General features: G+C 41.3%; 1 protein-coding gene across 2 annotated transcripts; it reads left to right on the top strand.

Moving 5' to 3' along the window:
• Positions 1-466: 466 nt before the first annotated feature.
• On the top strand, positions 467-16,032 carry RBP3 (retinol binding protein 3). 2 transcript variants are annotated; one of them, XM_030951474.1, is made up of 5 exons: positions 557-3,511; positions 10,243-10,433; positions 13,166-13,308; positions 15,143-15,447; positions 15,991-16,032. In XM_030951474.1, the coding sequence occupies exons 1-5, from the start codon at positions 557-559 to the stop codon at positions 16,030-16,032; spliced, it is 3,636 nt and encodes a 1,211-aa protein (XP_030807334.1). The 2 variants fall into 2 exon arrangements, with proteins under 2 accessions (XP_030807333.1, XP_030807334.1); XM_030951473.1 differs by lacking the exon at positions 15,991-16,032 and having other exon boundaries at positions 467-3,511; positions 15,143-15,471.
• The last annotated feature ends 4,765 nt before the right edge of the window (positions 16,033-20,797 follow it).

The raw sequence follows: 20,797 nt of genomic DNA, 5'->3' as shown, positions 1-20,797 counted from the left end.
AAAGAATATTAAATATTGATACAACTTAGTCAGTGAAGAATCTCCTGGTATAAGCTCTTCATAAATAATGGTAAAAGGCAGGATCATTGCTGTTCTAACTGTGGTAAAAATCAGTATTGCATTTAAGCTACCCACTTTCAGCATAAGCCAGGACCAGTTTGCAACAGGCAATACACTACCTTCTGGAAACAATTTACTGCTAGAAAGATCTTCCTTGATGATTGAAGTTCATTACTGTTTCATAAGAGGCCTGTGAAGTAGTAAGGAGCTGAACTTCATCTATTGGTGCACTTTGGATGATGCACTACATTTTAATGAGATTAAAGGTTTAATGCAGATAAGAGATCTGTTCAGTGCACCTGGATTCAACACAGGGATTTCAGTGTGATTCAGAGTCATTGGGGAGCTATGTTCATCTTGATCGATAAGAGCTTCTGACTTCTTTTCTATTCCATACAAAGACAAAATGATCAGGACACATGTCTTGCTGTTTTCAGCACTGATCATATGCAGCATACCTGCTGAGGAAATCTTTCAGCCAACACTAGTGCTGGACATGGCTAAAGTCCTTCTGGACAATTACTGCTATCCTGAAAACCTAGTGGGAATGCAAGAAGCTATTGAACAAGCAATCAAGAGCGGAGAGATCCTGGACGTCTCAGATCCAAAACTGCTGGCCAATGTCCTGACAGCTGGAGTGCAGGGTGCTCTGAATGACCCAAGACTGGTGATTACCTATGAGCCGTTACCACATGCAGTTCCCAAACAAGAAGCTGAGGGTTCCCCTACCCGTGAGCAACTCCTGAGTCTTATTGAGCATGTGATCATGTATGACAAGCTGGAAGGCAATGTTGGCTACCTGAGGATTGATTATATCATAGGAGAGGATGTTGTGCAGAAAGTTGGAGCTTTTCTGGTGGACAAGGTCTGGAAGACACTGATAGACACATCTGCCCTGGTGATAGATCTTCGTCACAGCACTGGGGGACAGATTTCTGGCCTCCCCTTCATCATCTCATACTTACATGAACAAGACAAGAGACTGCATGTTGAGACTGTATACAATCGTCCCTCCAACACCACCACAGAGATATGGACACTGCCAAAGGTGTTGGGAGAGAGGTACAGCAAAGACAAGGATGTCATTGTTCTGATCAGCCATCACACCACAGGAGTGGCTGAAGATGTGGCTTACATCCTCAAGCACATGAACAGAGCTATCACTGTTGGAGAGAAGACAGCCGGGGGCTCACTGGACATCCAGAAGATGCGTATTGGTCCTTCCAATTTCTATATGATGGTTCCTGTGTCACGATCTGTGAGCCCCTTGAGTGGGGGTGGACAGAGCTGGGAAGTGAGTGGCGTGATGCCGTGTGTGGCTACTGAGGCAGAGCAAGCCTTGCAGAAATCCTTGGATATCCTGGCAGTGCGCAGAGCAGTGCCTGGCACCATTAGCCACCTCAAAAACATATTAAAGGACTATTACAGCTTAGTGGAGAGAGTGCCTGCACTACTGCAGCGCCTGGCCGCCTCTGACTTCTCTTCTGTGCAGTCATCTGAGGACTTGGCCACCAAACTCAACACTGAGTTGCAGACCTTATCTGATGACCCCCGCCTGATGGTCCGAGTCATGATGCCAGGTGAAGGGGCTGATCCCCCAGCTGAGAAGCCAGTTGGAATGGCAGCTGACTTACCTGACAATGAGCAGCTGCTGCATGCCTTGGTGGATACCGTCTTCAAGGTGTCAGTGTTGCCAGGCAATATTGGCTACATGCGCTTTGATGAATTTGCAGATGCCTCTGTGCTTGCAAAGCTGGGGCCTTACATTGTACATAAAGTGTGGGAACCCCTTCAAAATACAGAGAACTTGATCATGGACCTACGTTACAACCTTGGAGGCCCTTCCTCCTCTGCTGTGCCTGTGCTACTCTCCTACTTTCAAGACCCCGCTGCTGGTCCTGTCCATCTCTTCACAACTTATGACAGACGCACCAACCACACCCAGGAGCACAACAGCCAGGCACAATTGCTGGGCCAGTCCTATGGAGCTAAGCGTGGCATCTACCTGCTCACCAGCCACCACACTGCTACAGCTGCTGAGGAGTTTGCTTACCTCATGCAGTCCCTGGGCCGTGCCACACTGGTCGGGGAGATCACGGCAGGAAGCCTCTCACACACCCGGACCTTCCCTCTGCTACAGCCCGGCCCGGGAATAACCCGTGGCCTGACTATCACAGTTCCTGTTATCACCTTCATTGACAACCACGGGGAAAGCTGGATGGGTGGAGGAGTTGTTCCTGATGCCATAGTGTTGGCTGACGATGCACTGGAGAAGGCTGAAGAAGTGCTGGCCTTCCACAAGAACATGGGAGTACTTCTGGAGGGTACCGGGCAGCTCCTGGAGGCTCACTATGCCATCCCAGAGGTGGCTGCTAAGGCCAGCACTATGCTCAGCACCAAACGGGCCCAAGGAGGTTATAGATCAGCTATAGACCCCGAGACTTTGGCTTCTCAGCTCACCAGTGACTTGCAGGAGGCCTCTGGAGACCATCGGCTTCACGTCTTCCACAGCCATGTGGAACCAACACCAGAAGAGCAGCTTCCCAATGTGATTCCCAGCCCTGAAGAGCTGAGCTACATCATTGAGGCACTCTTTAAAATTGAAGTATTGCCAGGGAACCTGGGTTGCCTTCGCTTTGATATGATGGCTGAGGCAGAAACAGTGAAGGCCATTGGGCCACAGCTGTTGCAGATGGTATGGAACAAGCTGGTGGACACGGATGCCATGATCATTGACATGAGGTACAACACAGGTGGCTACTCCACTGCCATCCCAATACTTTGTTCCTACTTCTTTGACCCTGAGCCTCGGAAACACCTCTACACTGTCTTCGATCGTAGTACCTCCCGCAGCACAGAGGTGTGGACTCTCCCCCAGCTCGCTGGCAAGAGATACGGCTCCCTCAAGGACATCTACATCCTAACAAGCCACATGAGTGGCTCAGCAGCTGAAGCTTTCACTCGCTCCATGAAGGATCTACACCGGGCCACGGTTGTTGGTGAGCCCACAGTCGGTGGATCCCTCTCGGTGGGCATTTATCGTGTTGGGAACAGTTCCCTGTATGCCTCCATCCCCAGCCAAGTGGTGCTCAGCCCAGTCACTGGAAAAGTATGGAGTGTGTCTGGGGTGGAGCCACACATCACCATCCCGGCCAGCGAAGCCATGGCTGTAGCTCAGCACATTGCCAACCTGCGTGCCCAGGTGCCACAGATACTGCAAACTGTAGGCAAGCTTGTGGCAGATAATTATGCCTTTGTGGACATTGGGACTGTTGTAGCATCCAACCTCACAAAGAACATCAACAAAGACGATAAAAGGATCAATACAGAGGAAGAACTTGCTGGGAAGGTGACCGCCATCCTACAAGCTCTTTCTGATGATGAACACCTGAAATTACTCTACATCCCTGAACATGCCAAGGACAGCATCCCAGGGCTCATGCCAAAACAGGTACAGCTCTCTCATACTCAGCTATAGAGATGGCAGCTGGAATGGGAGCATTAAGTCAGATACCTTATCTTTTTTCTAGCCCAAACCATCCAGATTTACCTGTACCCAGAGGAGAAGCCAATGCCTGGGTAGGTTTTGTGAGCTGAGCTGTCTCTGACACTTAGGGGAGCAGCTTGTGGAATTAGATGGTAGTTCTGGATGCATAGATTTTGGAAACAACCTTCAGACTGTAAATCTCAGTTGCCATATGCCACAAGCAAAGATGTAGGGTTTCAGAGTTAGAGGTAAGATATCTCACTGTTTCTGTGATCCCTCCTCTTTCAATGATGCAGCTTTTCCAGCTGTAATTAATTCAGAAACCCTCTGGTTTCAAACCCAGGTTGTAGTTTGAGGGAAGTTTAGTTGGACTAGAGTAAATGCATACAACTCACTAAACATGCAGCCATGTGCTCTTTGATGGACCTCTCTATATAAAATTGTAGCAGCTGACATCTATTACACCAGAATAATCAGCAACTCCTTTGATAGTGGCAGTGGAAAGTTGTTCTAATTGTATCTCATGCTCAGCATCAGACAGTTTCCCAGTGACCTAGAAATATTTTGGAAGTATCTGGGTGGAAGTTAGGTGACCCCAGGGAGAAATTGATTTTTAATAATCTACTTTTGCCCTTGCTGTGTGGTTTGCATAACAGTCTGTGCTTTGTTCTGAGCCCGAGTGTTTATACACTGGTCTGCCTTGGCAATCTTTCTTGTTCATTGTTGTGCTGGAGGGAGCTCCCAGGAGCACTTGTTAAAATTCCATCTTCAAATTAAATAGAGGGTTAGGATAACCTGATCCCTTTCTTGGATGGAGTTAGCTGCTTTCTGGCTACTGCACTAGCATGGCTATCAGAGACCTATTCTCTCCAGGGACTCATAAAATTACTTTTGAAGAGAATGCATTTGCCTTTGCAATGAACCAGAGTAGACCAAGTGTCAGGTAACTATTAAATGTTTCCTGGGGGAGGAAATCCGTGGACTTCCACACTCTGAAATTTTTGGCATGCATGATTTAAAGTGGCCATGACCTTTGTGGTATTATCACAAATACTAAGGTAAAGGACAAAGTCTAAGCATTGCCAGGGATGCATTGTTTTTTTCAAGTTTGTTAACCAAGAGATGCTGGCCCCATTCTTGCCTCTAAGATTAAATGGAAATAATTAATTAAAGGAGTTTTATATTCCAGCACTCTCCCTCCTAACTTGGTTGTGTGAAGAAAACTTCACTCTAAAGATATTTCAATGAGCAGAGTTCCATGCTCAGTTATTATCAACATACCAGTAGCAACACATCATAATTTCTCCCCATTCTACAGAATGGAAAAATCTTGTAAATTAGTCACTGTGTTCATTGAAGGTTGTTAATGAATAGTCTTGGTGGTTTTTACTTGTTCAGATCTTACTTTATTCAGACCTTAAACGTCAAGAACATGGCATAGAGGACAAGTATCTTATTTGTCACATGACATAAAATTCTGATCCTGATAGAGCTAGTGAAGAAATGTCATTATGTTATTCAGTGCCTCTGTTTTACCATAGTTCTTTGTCAAGCAAAATGATTGGAAGAGGTGAGGGACACACCCATAAGAAGGAAATCACATCAGTGTCGATGAGAATTAGGACAAATGTGAGATTTCTCCAAAGTGAAATAATGTATAAAGAGCAGAGAATCACATCTCTTATGAGACTAAAATGGTTTCCAGAGGCAGAAGCATTCCCTCATACTGCTGGAGGAAATGGGGAGTCAGACAAGAGAGCATTAAGATGTTAATGAAGACACTGAAGTCATTAAAGGATTTTCCTTGAGATGGAGGTAAAAGAAAATGCACTCATTCCACAGAGCCCTGGGCAGCAAGAGTACCTTCATCTCCTGTTTTGTTTTTGCAGCCATAAGATGGATGCTTTCTGTGGAATATTTCAGTACACCCCAGAGAGCAAATACCTTTAGAGTACAGTGAAGCATATATGATAGCCCTAGCTGCATTTATAAATTTAAAAAAAAATTAAATTCAGCAGCCCGATACATGGACATAGTGGCTCTCTTGATCTTTATCACATTATTCCTTAAAAACCTAAGAGATAGTTTTTCTCTTGCGCTACCTATCTTCCAAGCCACCCTCTCTCTTGACAGCAGAATTTTACTGTTAATGACCTTGATGGTGAAGCAGATCCAACACAATTAACACAGTGATGATGAATAACTACAGGAAGGATGGGATGGGACATAGGAGACAGACAAGTGAAATGCATGCAGACCTGTGCATCTGCTGCACTAGAATAGCTGCTGAAGCATAGTACAGAGGAGTGAATATGTCTCCTCTAAGCAGCAGCAAGGTCACTGCTAGTCAGAGCTGTCAGCTGCATAAATGCCACTTTGCAAAGTCAGACCTCCTTGAGACAAATTTTGTCTGTATTTTTTGTGATACAGAAAATAATATTTTGCTTATAAGGCAGAGCTCTGCAAACTTGCTGACCTGCAGTTTAAAAGTCTTTGCTTCTTATTCTTCTGTCTCTCTCTCCCTCTATACTCAAACCTTCCTCTATATACTGAAACATTTGTGTTTGTGACTGTCTATCTATGGAAGAACTGCTGCCTGATTTTGGCATAAGTGTTATGTCCATTTTAAATGATGAGGAGTCTCCCTGAGTAATTATGTTGGCCCCTTCTTAATGACCAAATACTTTTAGTGCAGTCTTTTCACCTAAGAGAATTTTTGTAATGACAGTTTAGATAAGCAGCTGAAAATGATGATCAGAATATCAGGCAAAAACTAATATCAGAATAAAAGGCAAAAACTAATCCTTTGTAAAGAGAGATTTTTCTTGCATTTCAAGTCCTTCTGTTTCCAGATGATTAATATCTATATATAGGAGAGTATTGTTCTTGCTGAAGGAGGCAGTAGTTAGAGATGCTTCACTAGAAAGAAGTACGGTTTGTTAGTATCTCTTCATTAATGAGTGAAATCAAAATGGTCAGCCTCCAAGTGTCAAGATAAAAAATCAAATTCCTACATCTATTGCTAACAAGTGGAAAAAAATTTGTTGTAGGCCCATCTGATGTTGATTTATATCAACATAAACACAGTAAAGTCAGTGGTACTATGCAAGTTTATGCAAGAGAAAAATGCCTCATGTTTAACTTTCATTGGCTCTTCACCTTTTGCAATCTTTGCTTGCTCGTTTCTGGGGTGGTAGGTGTTCACTGCACAAATCTGGGAGAAAAGTAGCTTGTTTAGGGGGGGTCCTGTAAAAATGTAAATGGGTGCTTCAGATTTCATAACCTGAGCGCAAGTCAATAGGGTCAAGCTGTTTCAGCAAATACTCATCATCATCAAACTGGAATGGATAAGGAAGAATATAATCAGGAAGACATGAACACTTCTGCTACATTTAGCTCTAAGGAAAATTCATCTAGAGTATAATATGAAAGGTTTTGGGCAATGGTTTTCTGGAACGATGTGGCTCAAGTACGGAGACAGCAGAAAAGAGGGACTGGAGTAAAGAGAGTAATGAATAAAAGTAGCCTTCAAAAAGTTTAAAATATTTGAGTTGTTTATTCCAGAGAAAAGAAAACTGAGAGGAGACATGAAAACAGTCTTCAGATACGTAAGAGACTGTTTCAAATATGAAAAGAATAATCTCTTCCCTTGTCCATAGTAAATAGACCAAGAAGCAATGCACTTAAACAGTACAAAGTTACAACTTAGACTGTTTACACCAGATCTTGAAAACATCTCTCTAATAGTAAGGCTGGTGACGTACTAGGGTGGATTGCCTGGAAATTACCCAGTAAAATGTGTGTTGTTAAGAGCAAGTGAGAATGAGCTGTCAGGGCTAGAGCTGGGCCTGCTCAGTCCCTGAGCTGGGGGCCTGATGAACAGTTCCATTCCAGCCTGTAAGTGTGCACAAGGAACACAAGCATTCTGAGAAAAGTGCAACTCTGCCACTCAGCCCTCAAGATCTCATGGTTCTTAAACTAATCTCAGGGTTTGCAATGGTGTTGCAAGGGTGTTTGCTGATAATATTTTAACAGCCAGCAGTTGACAGCACTAGCAACCTTAATGGAAGTCAGAGTTATCTTACAATGGTCAGCACAAAAATAGCTATGGAAAAACAGATTCCATCTTAATAGAAAAAACAAGGGAGATATGAAAAGAGAGAAAAGAGGGAAGAGAGGAACATTTAGAAAAGTGGTTTGCCAGTGTCTGGGGTTTGTGTCAGAATCAGGGATCAAACTCCATGCACAAGTCCTAAGGCAGCATTCTAAGGTCCTATTTTGTGTGACATCCTGTGTTTTACTTACACCACTCGCCTGTGAAAGGGGGCTGCAGATAGGACTGCAGACCCTTATACAGTTAATGAAAAAACATTTTTCCTTGGCTTAAAGTGGAGTTAGCTTGGAGGTCCTTTAGTGTAGCCACATTGCTTATAGTGTGCACCTGAGGGTTTATATTGAAGAACAAGTCATTTGTATGTAAACACTGTCTGACTGAGCAGCAGATCTTACTTTCAGCTGCATCCTGTCCCAGCTTGTCCTTGGCCAGCAAACAGAGCCCTGCCTTCCAAAGGAGAGCGTGTGGTTCCTTTCTGAAGCTTGATTTACCTCCTTAGGTACCCACAGCACATGGCCCACGTGCCAGGGTCATGAACCTGCAGTTTTGCAGGGCAGTAACTCTCAAATATCAATCAGTGGCTCCTTATCTCTTTTGCTGAAAGGTTCAGATACTTTCCCTGGCACCCCAAAATTACATTCTGACTGCTTTTCATCTGATTTCCAATCTTAGAACTTTTAGAACAGATACATTTTCATACCTTTTCTTGCAGCCATGAAGAGCTTTCATTTAGATCCTTGCACATTTATTTCACCCCATGAGACCTGGGGTGAGCAATCTTCCCACCTTGAAATTTATAATGAATTTTCAAAAGTTATCAAAACTGAAGTCCTCATGGAACAAAAATGTGATGCATCACAGTAAAAGAAAAAGTTGAGAAAAAAATTATCAGACAATTACTCTTAACATGTTTATGGGTATGCATTTAGCAGTTCTCACTGGAGATAGAGATAAGACATTTGTGTGTTCAGTTAAAATATCATTAGCAAGTGGCTGAGATTAACAGATCAGTTTTATTCGTAGATGTTACTAATGAGTGACATTTTTATTTTCCTCCTGTGGGGGGGCCAGTATCTCTGAACTAGACATAAGTTCTGTCAGAACAATCAATGCATGCTGGATATTTTTTTCAAAACTATGATTAATTAATCAAAGTACAGTGGACAGATCAAGTTTCATTGCTGTCACTGAGAAGTGGATTGGAAATGACAAACCCAGCAGCGCTGGACTGATGTGTTTACAGTCCAGATACAATGGTTATTTTCACAAGGTATAGTGATAAAGAACAGTACAGAAAAAAGTTTCTCCTTATCATCAGATCATCAGCTACTGGCCAACAGAGCTTTTAAATTAATGACTGAAATTTTGATAATTTTGGCATACATCAGGGACTGAGTGATGAAGTGTCATATGGTAGATAATCTTCGCCTAGGTAACCTCAAGCTGTTTCAAACACAGCTGCCTTCACGCACCTTGGGAAAACCTCTTTCTGCTGTGGCAGACCTGCCTTTGGCAGGAGCACAGCTCCAGCCCAGAGCACTATACAGGGGTCAGGAGATCACTCGACTTCTCTGCAGTTGCAGAAAGACCAAGTGCCTGCCCAGTTCTGCGGCATGTTGTAGACTGGGAGAGCACCTCTAGCACATGGCTCAGGCTGACTCCTTGTTCTTCTGAGTGTAAAAGCATGGATTGTCTGGGGATGAGCTATGGCAGAGGGCAACTGATTAAAAGGAAGGTATAACACCATTTTCACAGCAACCCTGAGGACGAAAGACCAAATGGCTGAAGGTCATATAAGTCATATAAGTCATCTCAAGCTGAGGGAGACTATTCCATTTTCAGATACTGCATACAAATAAAAGTTTAGCAACAGGAGCTGGCTGTGTCTCTATGCATACAGGGGTTACTAGGAGAACTTTATTATTTGGCTACACGTTGCTACTAAAAAATGTCTGCTGTTTAATAACATAAGCTAGGCAAAATTAAACAAATCTCAACCTAACACGTGAGGCTCCAGGCACGTGGCCATCACATAAGAGATTTAACATATCTGCTTCATGAGTATCCTAGCACATGCCCCACACATCAGGTTCCTCACTCTCACAGGGACCGGGTCATTACGAGGGGCTGGGGCACTTGCACCGGCAGCCAGCAGCTGTTTGTGCCATGAGGCCAATCAAGAGATTATGAAAGTCCCAGGGGCTGTGTTTAGAAACAACCCCTAAAGGCAACATGTGGGCTTGGCTGGCAGGCCTGGGGGCTGTGCTGCAGGCTGGGATTGTTCTTGTAGCCTCTTTGCTTCAAGGAAATTCTTGTATTTTTGAAAAATAAACTGAGCTCTGGGATATAGGAGCCTGGTCTGGATTCTGGGTGTGTTATTGATAAACCTTATGCTGCGCAAAGATTCATCAGGCAATGCTAACCTATGCTTAGTGTGCAAATATACTGTAAAATTTATTATGTTTTTCAAACTTGGTCACATTCCTCATACATATCCCACCTGGATTAAACATGACCCACATAATTTTGTGTCAAGCTAGTGCCAGCAAATGATTTGTTTTGTTTTTCCATACTCTTTCAGATCCCTCCACCAGAAGTATTTGAAGATCTGATTAAATTTTCATTCCACACAAATGTATTTGAAAACAACATCGGCTATCTGAGATTTGATATGTTTGGAGACGGTGAACTTCTAACCCAGGTGTCTGACCTAATGATAGAGCATGTTTGGAAGAAGATTGTTCCCACAGATGCATTAATCATAGACATGAGGTAAACCTTTGAATGGCAAATAACCAAAGCTCTTTCAAAGCAGCATTTTATTTGTAACAGTGAATTAGCTTTACATGGCTTGCTGTCCTGTTTACAGGCTAACATTGCTAGGATTGAATGAGAAAAGGAAAACAGCCAAGGAAAATAATAACAGTCTGGAAGTATATCTCAAGATAAATTGTATTATCACTTGAGATGTTTAGAACTAAATAGGCAAATTTAGGGAGTAGTTTGCAGAATGCAAATCTGGACCTTGCATGTGTTTTATTTCTCCAATCTAACTCTCCATGTGCCACATATATATATAAATAAATCTTTTACTTCATGTAGTGGCCAAGTGATTCAACAGTCAAAAAGACAGACCCCGTTTAAGGCTGTGGCCTTTTAATTTAATTTAATTTAATTTAATTTGCCATATCTGCAGTGCTAAATAATTCTGGGCAATCAGGTCTGTCCAGAATGGGCCCTGTGCACAGAGGAACTCAGAGGTCCTGTAGCCCTCCTGGGCCCTGCTGCACCAAGCTGCAGCATCGTACACCTGCTCGGCTTAGAGCTCTGCTGGACACTCCAGTGTGTCAACAGTGCTCCAAATCTTATGAGCCATAAGATGCCATCCGTTTGTCACCAGCTATCAAAGCAGATTAATATAAAAATGTACATTTCCTACACAATATTTAGGGAAGTAATTCCCTTGTTGTGGTCCAGAGCTAATGTGTGTGAGCCCAGAACATTACAAATATAAACCAAAGGGGGACTTTGTAAGAACTTGGTTTTAATGTTAGAACCACTTGTATCTATTGTTATCATAGGGCTCTTAATATTTGGTAATCTTCTTAATATTCTTGTGGGATTTTCAGCATAGGGCAGAAAAGTTGAGCACAGTGACAAGAGCAGAGATCTCACTGTGTGAGCACAGAAGAGGCAAGGCAGCTACCAACATAACATACCCATGACTGAATTTGAATTCAGCAAAAGCTCCACCATCTTCCACTAGAATTGAGATAGCATTGGGACTTTCCTCTTTCTCACCCCAGTTTTCTCCCAAACTAAAAATTTCAGGGCTGAGGGCACTGAAACAGCAAAGATGAAATCACATCTCAGGTACCAAATGGTATCATTATAGCTCTTTTCATATGTTGTTTGGTTTTGATTTATTCTTTTTCTATTAAGAGTATTTTCAGTCCTTTGAGTGCACATAAAAGACTCAGTCTCTGAAGTTACACAAAAGAGAACCCCAAACAAACCTTCCAAAATTCTCTGTTAGCCAATCTTATCATTTTAAGATGATTTAAATTGTGCATGGGATTAACTATAATAAGTAATGTTTCTCATTTTACAAGTTTTCCTCCCTGAAACAGCTGGGTCACTCATGAACTTCATATTTGGATAATTTCAATTTTGCATGGGATTAACCATGATTCATAATGTCTCTCACCTTAACAGTCCCCCTTCACAGAACAGCTGTGCCACTCATGAATTCATCTTTTTAACCCTCACAGCATTGATAGGAGACACTGATAAACTAAAAGGCCTCCCTAAGGTCACATAAGACATCTGTAAGAAGGAGTGCTAGCATCCAAGAGTTAAGATAAAACTCAGGCACCTCTTCAGTCATTATCACTGACTAAAGTTGCTGCACTTTCACTGTCTGCAAGAGTGCCCCGGGAAGAGCATTCCAGCATTGTCCTGCCTGCCACCACCTGCAGCACTGGTGGCACCTGTGTGAGCTGGGCTGGGCTGGGCTGGGCTGGCTCAGGGACACACTGGAGATGGTTCTTTAACTTCTAGCCAGTCACACTGTCCGTCATACAGCTCCCAAATGCTGAAGAAAAATGACTACACTTTTTCAGAACAGAGGCCTCCTGGATTGTCAGGTCCTTTTCTGGAGGGGAAAAGACTGAGCTATAGATTGAGCTGAATAAACTCATTTTCCAGCATGGAATGCCTGTGCTGGGTACTCCTAAAATCACCTACAGGAAAGTACTGAATCCACACTATCAGTAAGTAAAGTACAAACATTTCTAGAGCTGTATCTGCTCTAGTATTAGTGAAAAGTGACAGGCAAAAATATTTTGGTAGTTAATTGTGTGTATTCATAGCAGGGGTTCTCCAATGACAGGCTCTTCAGTAAAATTAATCTTCAGAGACTGCTATGGAATTGAACTGCAACCAAAGTTTTCAATTATGAGTGTGCTAAATGAAGCAACTAACACAATCTTTAGGCACAAAAAATTTACCTCAATAAAACCACTAAGTTTTCTCATTTTGTGTAGCAAAAAAAATAAGAACATGACAGTTCTACAAACATATGTTTCTTTAATTGGAATCTACTTTTATCTGCTAGGGTTTAGGTATTCACTCCTTGCTGCCTGTGTGAGGAACAGAATGGGTTACTCAGAGGAGAATAACAAGAATCTGATGTTTATCTGCAGATCCAGAGTCTTTGCTTATCTTCTGATTTTTTCTAGGTAACATCAAGAAAAAAATAGACTTTTAAGTTGTGTGTTTGCTTTGGAAGTTAGTTGTGGGCAATAACAGTCTGACACTCTTAGACAAGATTTTTCTTATCTGATAGACATGCAAATGCTGATAGGGGAGAATGACTATAAATATATCAAAATGTAGCCATAAGCCTTTTTGGGACTGATATTAAGGAACAATACTTGGAAGGGAGACTTTCTGCCTGACACAAATTTTCACTTGCTTCCCTAATATTTTTAATTTTTGAAAAGGTACAATATTGGAGGCTCCACTACACCCATAGCAATCCTATGCTCATATTTCTTTGATGAAGGACACCCAGTTCTCTTGGACAAAGTTTATGACAGACCTAGTGACTCAGTAAAGGAGATATGGACCCAGCCTCAGCTCAAAGGTAAATGACAATTTCTTTTTAGTGTAGCTTTTCATTTCAGATGTCTCACCTTGTCATTTTAAAGTGAGCCATTAAATCCTGTAACTTAGCTGGTGGAAGCACCTGCCATGATCAGCTCAAGCTGTGTAGAGAATGTAGAAACAAAAAATGTGCATTTCAGCCATGTCAATCAATGCCATCTACAAAGAAACAATTTATCACTCCTTGAAATGGGGTATGCTAGGCACAGAGGTCTGTAAATTGGTCCCCAGAAGTTTAGCCAAATACTGTGTACAGCAGCTGTAACTTGTTGCTTTTAAAAGTTGCCAAAATTAAAAATTAATCCAGTGTTGTGTGGACCTCCAGCAACGTCTGTTCCAACACTCCCATGCAGTTTTATAAATTGTTCCCTACTACCTACCTGTGTCATCCTCTACATCAGTAGATGAAAACACCATAATACCCCAGTTTGTCCAGACAAGAGAAAGAAAAACACTAAATTTTGTACATCTGGGTGAGTCTGAAGCATTTGGCAATGAGTCACACACACCCCACACATACCCTGCCCCAGTTTGTGGAAGTTGAAAGGATGCTGCAATATGCAGAAACAGAGCTCTTCGGTGCTCATAGACTGAAGTTAGAGTGCTAAGAAGCCTTAAACATGGGGTTTAATTATTTTCCCCTCTTAAGCTAAGACAGCAGCAAAAAAGTTAATGGTGTGTGCAGTTGTTGGCCTGGATCATGCTGAAATGGTTAAATTTTGTCCCAGTCTGCAGAGTCCATCTATTTTCCCAGGTGGTCAGAGGTGGGTTGTGCTTAGGGATATGATTTCTGTGGACACACTCCAGTTCCCATCAAAGAGAACAGGCAGACTCAAATTAACTTCAAAGGACCTGGATCTGGTCCTGTATTATATAGATCTACTGTGAAAAGATTATTTTAATGGTTATTATGTTTATAGTGAAATGAGAAGACAAAAGATGGTGTGAAAATTAATTACCATGCTATTGGGCCCCTCTCTTAAAATTTAGCATGAGAATTATATGTCATACTCTTACTTACTCATAAATTGACATTTTTAGACCAGTTTACTTTTCAAGCTATCAAGTCCTAGTTATTACCCACTGGTCACTTTTTCAAAGAAACTAAACTATCAAAAAGTATCTAGCATATTCAGATATATTGAAAGTAAGGTTCAAAGCTCTTCCTATTTCTGCCAGCTGTTTTATGTAAGAAAATTAGATATTTGGCTCAGATCCTAATAATAAAGGGGTATTTGTTGAAGGGTTTGGGACAAAGGTCATGTATAGCATCCATTTACAAACTATAAGAAAGCTATGGGAAATCACTATAATTGTAATTTCATAAAATAATGCCTGCACAGTTGCAGGCCAGGCTCTGTGACAGTCATGTTCCTAGAGCAGGGATGAGGGTGAAACTGAAGATGCTTCTGGATGAGTTTTGACTACTCCTGCTGCAATGGTGAAAAATGTAATTTTTCTCACCTGTCTGTTCTGCTACTCTGATGAGATCTGGAGCTCCTGTAAAAGTCAAAGCCACAGAAGAGATAACAGTAGTAATCATGAGCTGGCTTCTCTCCTCATGGAGCTCATAGCCAGAAGCTGATGGCACAAGAGCACCACACAGGGTGACAGCCTTTTTTTACAGCATATAGTCTGGGCTAGTGTTGAAAGTACTTTAATACTATCATAGGCACAAAGTAAATTTCCAGACTTCTTGGGTTGTTAATAGCAGGCAGGGAGAAAAACCTCTATCTTGGCTTCTCTTTGCTCTACTATACAAATAAATCTCTGAAAATGGATCCATTTCTGATGGGTTTTTTCCTACCTTACAGGGGAGAGGTATGGCTCTCAGAAGGGGCTGGTAATCCTTACCAGTGCTGTGACAGCTGGGGCTGCTGAAGAGTTTGTACACATAATGAAGAGACTGAGCAGAGCTCTCATCATTGGGGAGCAGACCAGTGGTGGCTGCCATTCCCCACAGACCTATCACGTAGATGAAACCAACTTCTACATTGTCATCCCCACCTCCAGATCAGTCATCTCTGCAGACAGCCCCTCTTGGGAAGGGAAAGGAATTCCTCCTCATATAGAAACACCAGCTGAAACAGCACTCATCAAAGCAAAAGAGATGCTCAAGGCTCACCTATACAGCTCTAGATAGCCCAGTGGAGGAACATATCCCTAGTTCTTATGAAAAGAAAGCTAGCTACCCAAATGTAAACCCTAGAAGAAGTGGGAGCTTCGTTTCAGTCTCTATGGTCAGTGATTGTGTACATAGCTCAAAGTGACTCCTGTACATAGCTCAAAGTGACTCCTTTCCAACATGCTGGCATTTTTCCCCATTCTGTAGAACCCAGCTCTTTCTGTGCGTGGTTGAAATGCTTCAATAATTCACTGGGGTTTCTGGATTCCTCTCCTGTAATCAAACAAAAATGTTCAGTGTGAAGTGTAGCTACCAATCACAGATCTCCTTTTGTCCCATAGAAAATCCCAGGTGTCTGTGTTGAAACCATGTGAACAACTTTAAACACAGAAAAGGCTCTTCTTCTTTGGAAATGGTGTGCATTCCTATTTATACATCTTTTAAAATTAGCAGTAGTTGGAAGAGTCTGTTTTTCAAACTGCAAGAGCCAAATTAAGTCTCTTTTCCATTTAACCATCTAGATGTACCAAACATAACCATTCCCAGTCTGTCAGGGTGTCCAAGACTCCTGGTATTTGAAAGGAGCATGCCTGCTCCTCTCAGTGTCTGTCAGAGGGGAGGATGAGCAGGACAAAGGCAGCACCTTGACTCTTCTACCCTGTGCCCAGATCAACTGACTCAAGGAAAAGAATCATACCTTTTTTACTTAAGGATAAAATTATTTTGTTCTGTCCTGCTACAAAGACAGAAAAAAAGAAAAAGAAAGCTGAAAAATATCCTTTGCAGCCTGCTATCAAGCTACATATGAAGTGATAGTGGATTCCAGGATAACTCAGAGAGATATTGATATGAGCTTAATGCGCAAAATTCCTTGTCTTTCCTACAATTTTTAGTTAAACAAATATCTTTGTAGTTATTTAGAAATATGTGTAACTTTAATCTAGATTTCATATTTTCTCATCTCTTCAAAATGTCAGCTGTAAGATAATTAAATTAGGGAAATGGTCCCCCAAAATTCAGTTGGAGTCTACAGTAGTTACACATTGGTGTTCATTTGCTCATTTTTAAGTTCCTGTCTTTTTTTTTTTTATAAATTGTGTCAAACACTTGACTTTCAGTTTTTACAGGAAGAAAATTTTAAGAACTAAATAGATTTTCCATCCTTTTTATTTGTCTTATCAACTGCATTCAGTGTGATTGCTGAACTCTTTTGAGACATTTTCATGTTCTGATTTTTATGAACTAGCTTGTTGTTAAACTTCTCAGTGTTGTGGAAAATATTTTAATTAATTAAATCCCAGACAGAATTTCATGTAAAGTAATATATGTATGAAGAATATTAAATACTCTTAATGTGTAAAAAAAATGAGTAGTCAATGAATGAGTAAACAACACTAATGTACGTCTTCTAATGCCTTTTAAACCTCTTTAATATCTCAATGATCCAGATAAACTGCTTTCTTTTCCGAAAAACAATCAGTTGTGCTGTCATGTACAAACAATGTTAATTGTTAAGCCCAATATTTAGAAACTATCCATTCAAGGACAAAAAGCTATACCATATGGGCACAAATAGCAAATAATTCTTCCCAGAGTAATATGGGGAATACAGATGTATCATAAATATGTCTAGAAATTGGAATCCAGTTGGAAAAACAATGAAGATGCAATTGCTGGTGAGTCCATTTTAAATCAATAATGCTGTTAATTCACTAAAGTGATCGATTTCAGGGGAAAACTATTGTGCAACCTTGAGAAATTTTATTACTTGACAAAATATTATTTGCTATTTCATAGTACTGGCTAATTAATATTGAAACTGCCAGGCTTAACAAAGGCCAGTGTGTTAAAAGCAATATTTCCTGTCTTCACAAACTGCTGTGTCATAGTTATGCTCATCTCAATGAGTTTAGACCTCACAGAACTACAGTCAGTAATTGTGTAGAAAATTACACGGCATTGAAAGGTCTGAAAATAACAAAAGCACAAATGCAAATTAGTTATGCAAAGTCCATGGTTTGTGGTTTAAATGAGAAAGTTAGAAGGTTTTTAGGGAGGGGCAAGCAATTTCAGAAGTGCTCTTCCAGAACACAACAGGAAACATGACGAAATTGCCACCCTTCTCTCATCTGGTTCCAGAGCTGACATGGACATTCCACAGTTTATAGCACCATTTGCCTATCATCCCACCTAGAATAACTTCCCAAATTTTAATCCTAATCATGTTCCCTTTAAAGACAGGCAGAAAGGAGTTATGTTATCAGCCTACCTAGCAGTATCCTCTTTCTCCTTCCAGCATTCATAGAACTCTAACCAAGAAATGACAGCCAGCTTTTATTTCTTTTGTGCTGCCTTAGTCCACTGATTTCCAAACTGTGCCCTTTGGGATCTCATCCAGCTGATATTTCCACCTCAGATGCATCTGCAGAGGGCTTTGACCTCAGACCTTGGCAAACCATATACTGAGGGGGCACCTGGTCAGGTCACAGTGAGAACTGTGGGTTCTTGGGTGCTGGTATGCTAACAGAACTACCCTGTATTTGGTCAAGTTTCTGCTTCTTGTTCTCAGTTGGTTCAGGACTCTGTTCAAATAAGGTCATGCTGCAAGTTCACGTTCATGATTGCACCTTTGCTCCCACACCTCGCTGTGTCTGCCCTGCCCATGGGTCTTTGGTCCCAGTCTCTGTAACCTGTGGTCTTCCACCTTTGTTATTTTCATTATTAAAGTTTTCATTTTCAGGGCTAGACCATCGTTCCCATTCCTTATTTTGCCAGATCCATCCAAGCCGAGCAAGGGGATCAAAGCGAACTCTAAACTGCAATAGTGCCCTGTAGATCCAAGGAAGCGTGCAGACTACCTTGATTGCTGAAAAAATACCTCATAAAAAACAAGCAAATATATATTTCTGAAAAGCACATCTGAATGTCATTTCGATGCAAAAACACATCTTCATCAGAAAAAAATCAGGGTTTAATGATCAGTGAGTGAACAACTATCGTAATCTGGCATTTCCTATCAGTAAACTCATTATCCATTGCAGAAACACAGCCTGTTTGACAGCCCTGTGTTGTGTCCTTTTTCACTGATCCAGAAACACATGTCAAGAGAAACAGTTGTTTGATCAAAATTAACAGTTAGTTGCTAGCAAAGACAGGAAGAGGACCAGTCGGCTCACTGCAAATTGTCTCCTCCTGTTTTAAAAACAAAATTATTTTTCTCCCTTCCCTAGAATTTCTACTTGAATAAAAGACAGAGATCCCTGCTGTAAAATCACAGTATTTCATGGGGACAGAGTGCAGTCCTTCATTTCCTCACAAACCCCCTGTTCTAGTGGTGTGCTTTCCTTCCAGCAGGATTTCATCTGCACCAATTTAAATTTTCAGACTTCTAGACATAAGGGGAAATAAGCTTCCAGCATGACTCAATTATAGGAAGTTTGTTTTTCTTTGTCTCGTTAGGCTTCCTTCTGCCTGTTCAATATTTGGTTCACTCAGTTTTAATATAAGTATTTTCATTTAAAGAAATAAAATCTCCAAAAATTTTGGATAAGCCCCCTGGTTTATGTAACCCAGTTTAGATGAGACACTCAGTTAAATTTGAGACACATAAAAGATTTTCACTGTGCCTGGACAAAGAGCTGGTTTTATACATAGGGAATCAAGTTCTGGTTCTGCTGGCATCTGTATGGTTTTGCACTGATACCAGCACAGATGCAGCAGGCAACAAGGTGTCATATTGTTTGGCTGTGTGGTTTGCTATGTGTCTAAATAAGTCTTCATTCACAAACCCCTTTACCTCAGAATAAGAAAAAATTTGTTAATGCAATCTTTATGCTGATGGCCACCTACAAAAAAACAAGGACAGCATTGCACACACTGCCTGCAGTGTGATTTCCATGTTACAAGAGGAAAATCCTCAATCTTTGCAGACCAGGACCACAGTGCACTGCCCCTGAGCCGGAGGAGGTGAGGAAAGTACCAGAAATCAAGCTTATTAAAAACCTCTCCTCATTTTTGCATTTTGAACCAGCTCTGCCACTTCTCATAACTGCTTCTCCTCATAATTCTCTCTCTGTGCACAGAAGGCATTCCTACATTGCCTGGCATCACAGTATATAAATTGCTGTAGCTGAGATATGCCCACAAGGAAACTGGGTAAGAGTTCTTACCTCTTCTTTTTTCCCAAAGAAAACTCCATGACATAAAGGGAAGCTATTTCTGCCTGTAACCTTGCTGCCTGCTTAAGCCTCATACCATAAGCAAAGTGAAGAAGTTTGATTACTGGTGAGTAATCAAACCTACAGGCCGTAGGTCTAACACACTACCTGAAGAGTTTTGAGACTCAGCATCTGTTTTTCAGTGGTTGATTTTCTACACTTTGTCCAACACAAAATCCGTGAAACCATGTAACCCGGAAGATTTGGTACTGTTTCATTCTAAATTACACACCAGGTGTAGTGCACTGGAAAAACAGGCATTTGGAGCAGGGTAATGTTGAAGTGATGTGCCAAAATAATACTGGGGAGCATTATACAGCTACTCCTGTCTTTTTCCAGAAGAAATCTGAAGCTAGGTTTCTAATCATGAAACTGTTAAGAAAACATGGCATCCTTCAGTAAGTACAGAAAAGAACATTTTGCAGTAATGGTACCAAAAAATCTTTAGTCTTATTTATACTGGGCCAGGCTGATCTTAAAGTAATTAATATAAATCAGGAGTAGCAACATGGAATTATTCTGGATTTTCACTGGAATAAATGAGATCACAATCTGGCCTAAACTACTAATGGGAAATATAACCCTGACCACATATGAATGCAGTTACACCACAGAGTCCTTCATTACACTTTATGGACACTGACTTCACAGTAAACTGGCTGGCACCCAGGTGGAGTGAAATTTGGCCCATTAAACTTTGCCATAAATATATTCCTTACACAGCAAATGTTGTTGGACACAAAATAGAGATGGAAAGATTACAAGAAAACCACACCATCCTCTACTCAATGCAAGGCTGTTCCCTGTGCTCCATGTTTCAAAATCTTTGTTCATTTTGTGTTTAACGATTCAAGTGAAAGAGCTTCCATCACTGACCTTGAAAAGCTGTGTTACAATCCAACCAGAACTGTCTCCTGAACTCAAAGGCATAATGTAATAGTTTTATCACTTTATGTTTCAAAAATAAAACCTGCAATAAGAAAAATGTTTCTATTAATAGGAAGGAGCCATGTATTAAAGTTCAACAGCAATATATTGGGAAGAATACTATCTCCTGACTTCCAGATATCTCCCAAGAGGTGGCAATGAGTGGGTTATGTTGGTTCCAGCTGACAGCCTAAGACTGT

Source organism: Camarhynchus parvulus, chromosome 6 (assembly GCF_901933205.1).
Source record: "Camarhynchus parvulus chromosome 6, STF_HiC, whole genome shotgun sequence".
NCBI lineage: Eukaryota > Metazoa > Chordata > Aves > Passeriformes > Thraupidae > Camarhynchus > Camarhynchus parvulus.
Note: the sequence above shows the minus strand (reverse complement) of the source record. Positions and strands in the feature narration are given on the sequence as shown.

Coding starts and splice junctions, on each gene's coding strand:
- RBP3 (XM_030951473.1), top strand. CDS start 467: ATGATCAGGACACATGTCTTGCTGTTTTCAGCACTGATCATATGCAGC. Junction 3,512..10,242: donor CAGGGCTCATGCCAAAACAG/GTACAGCTCTCT, acceptor ATACTCTTTCAG/ATCCCTCCACCAGAAGTATT. Junction 10,434..13,165: donor GCATTAATCATAGACATGAG/GTAAACCTTTGA, acceptor ATTTTTGAAAAG/GTACAATATTGGAGGCTCCA.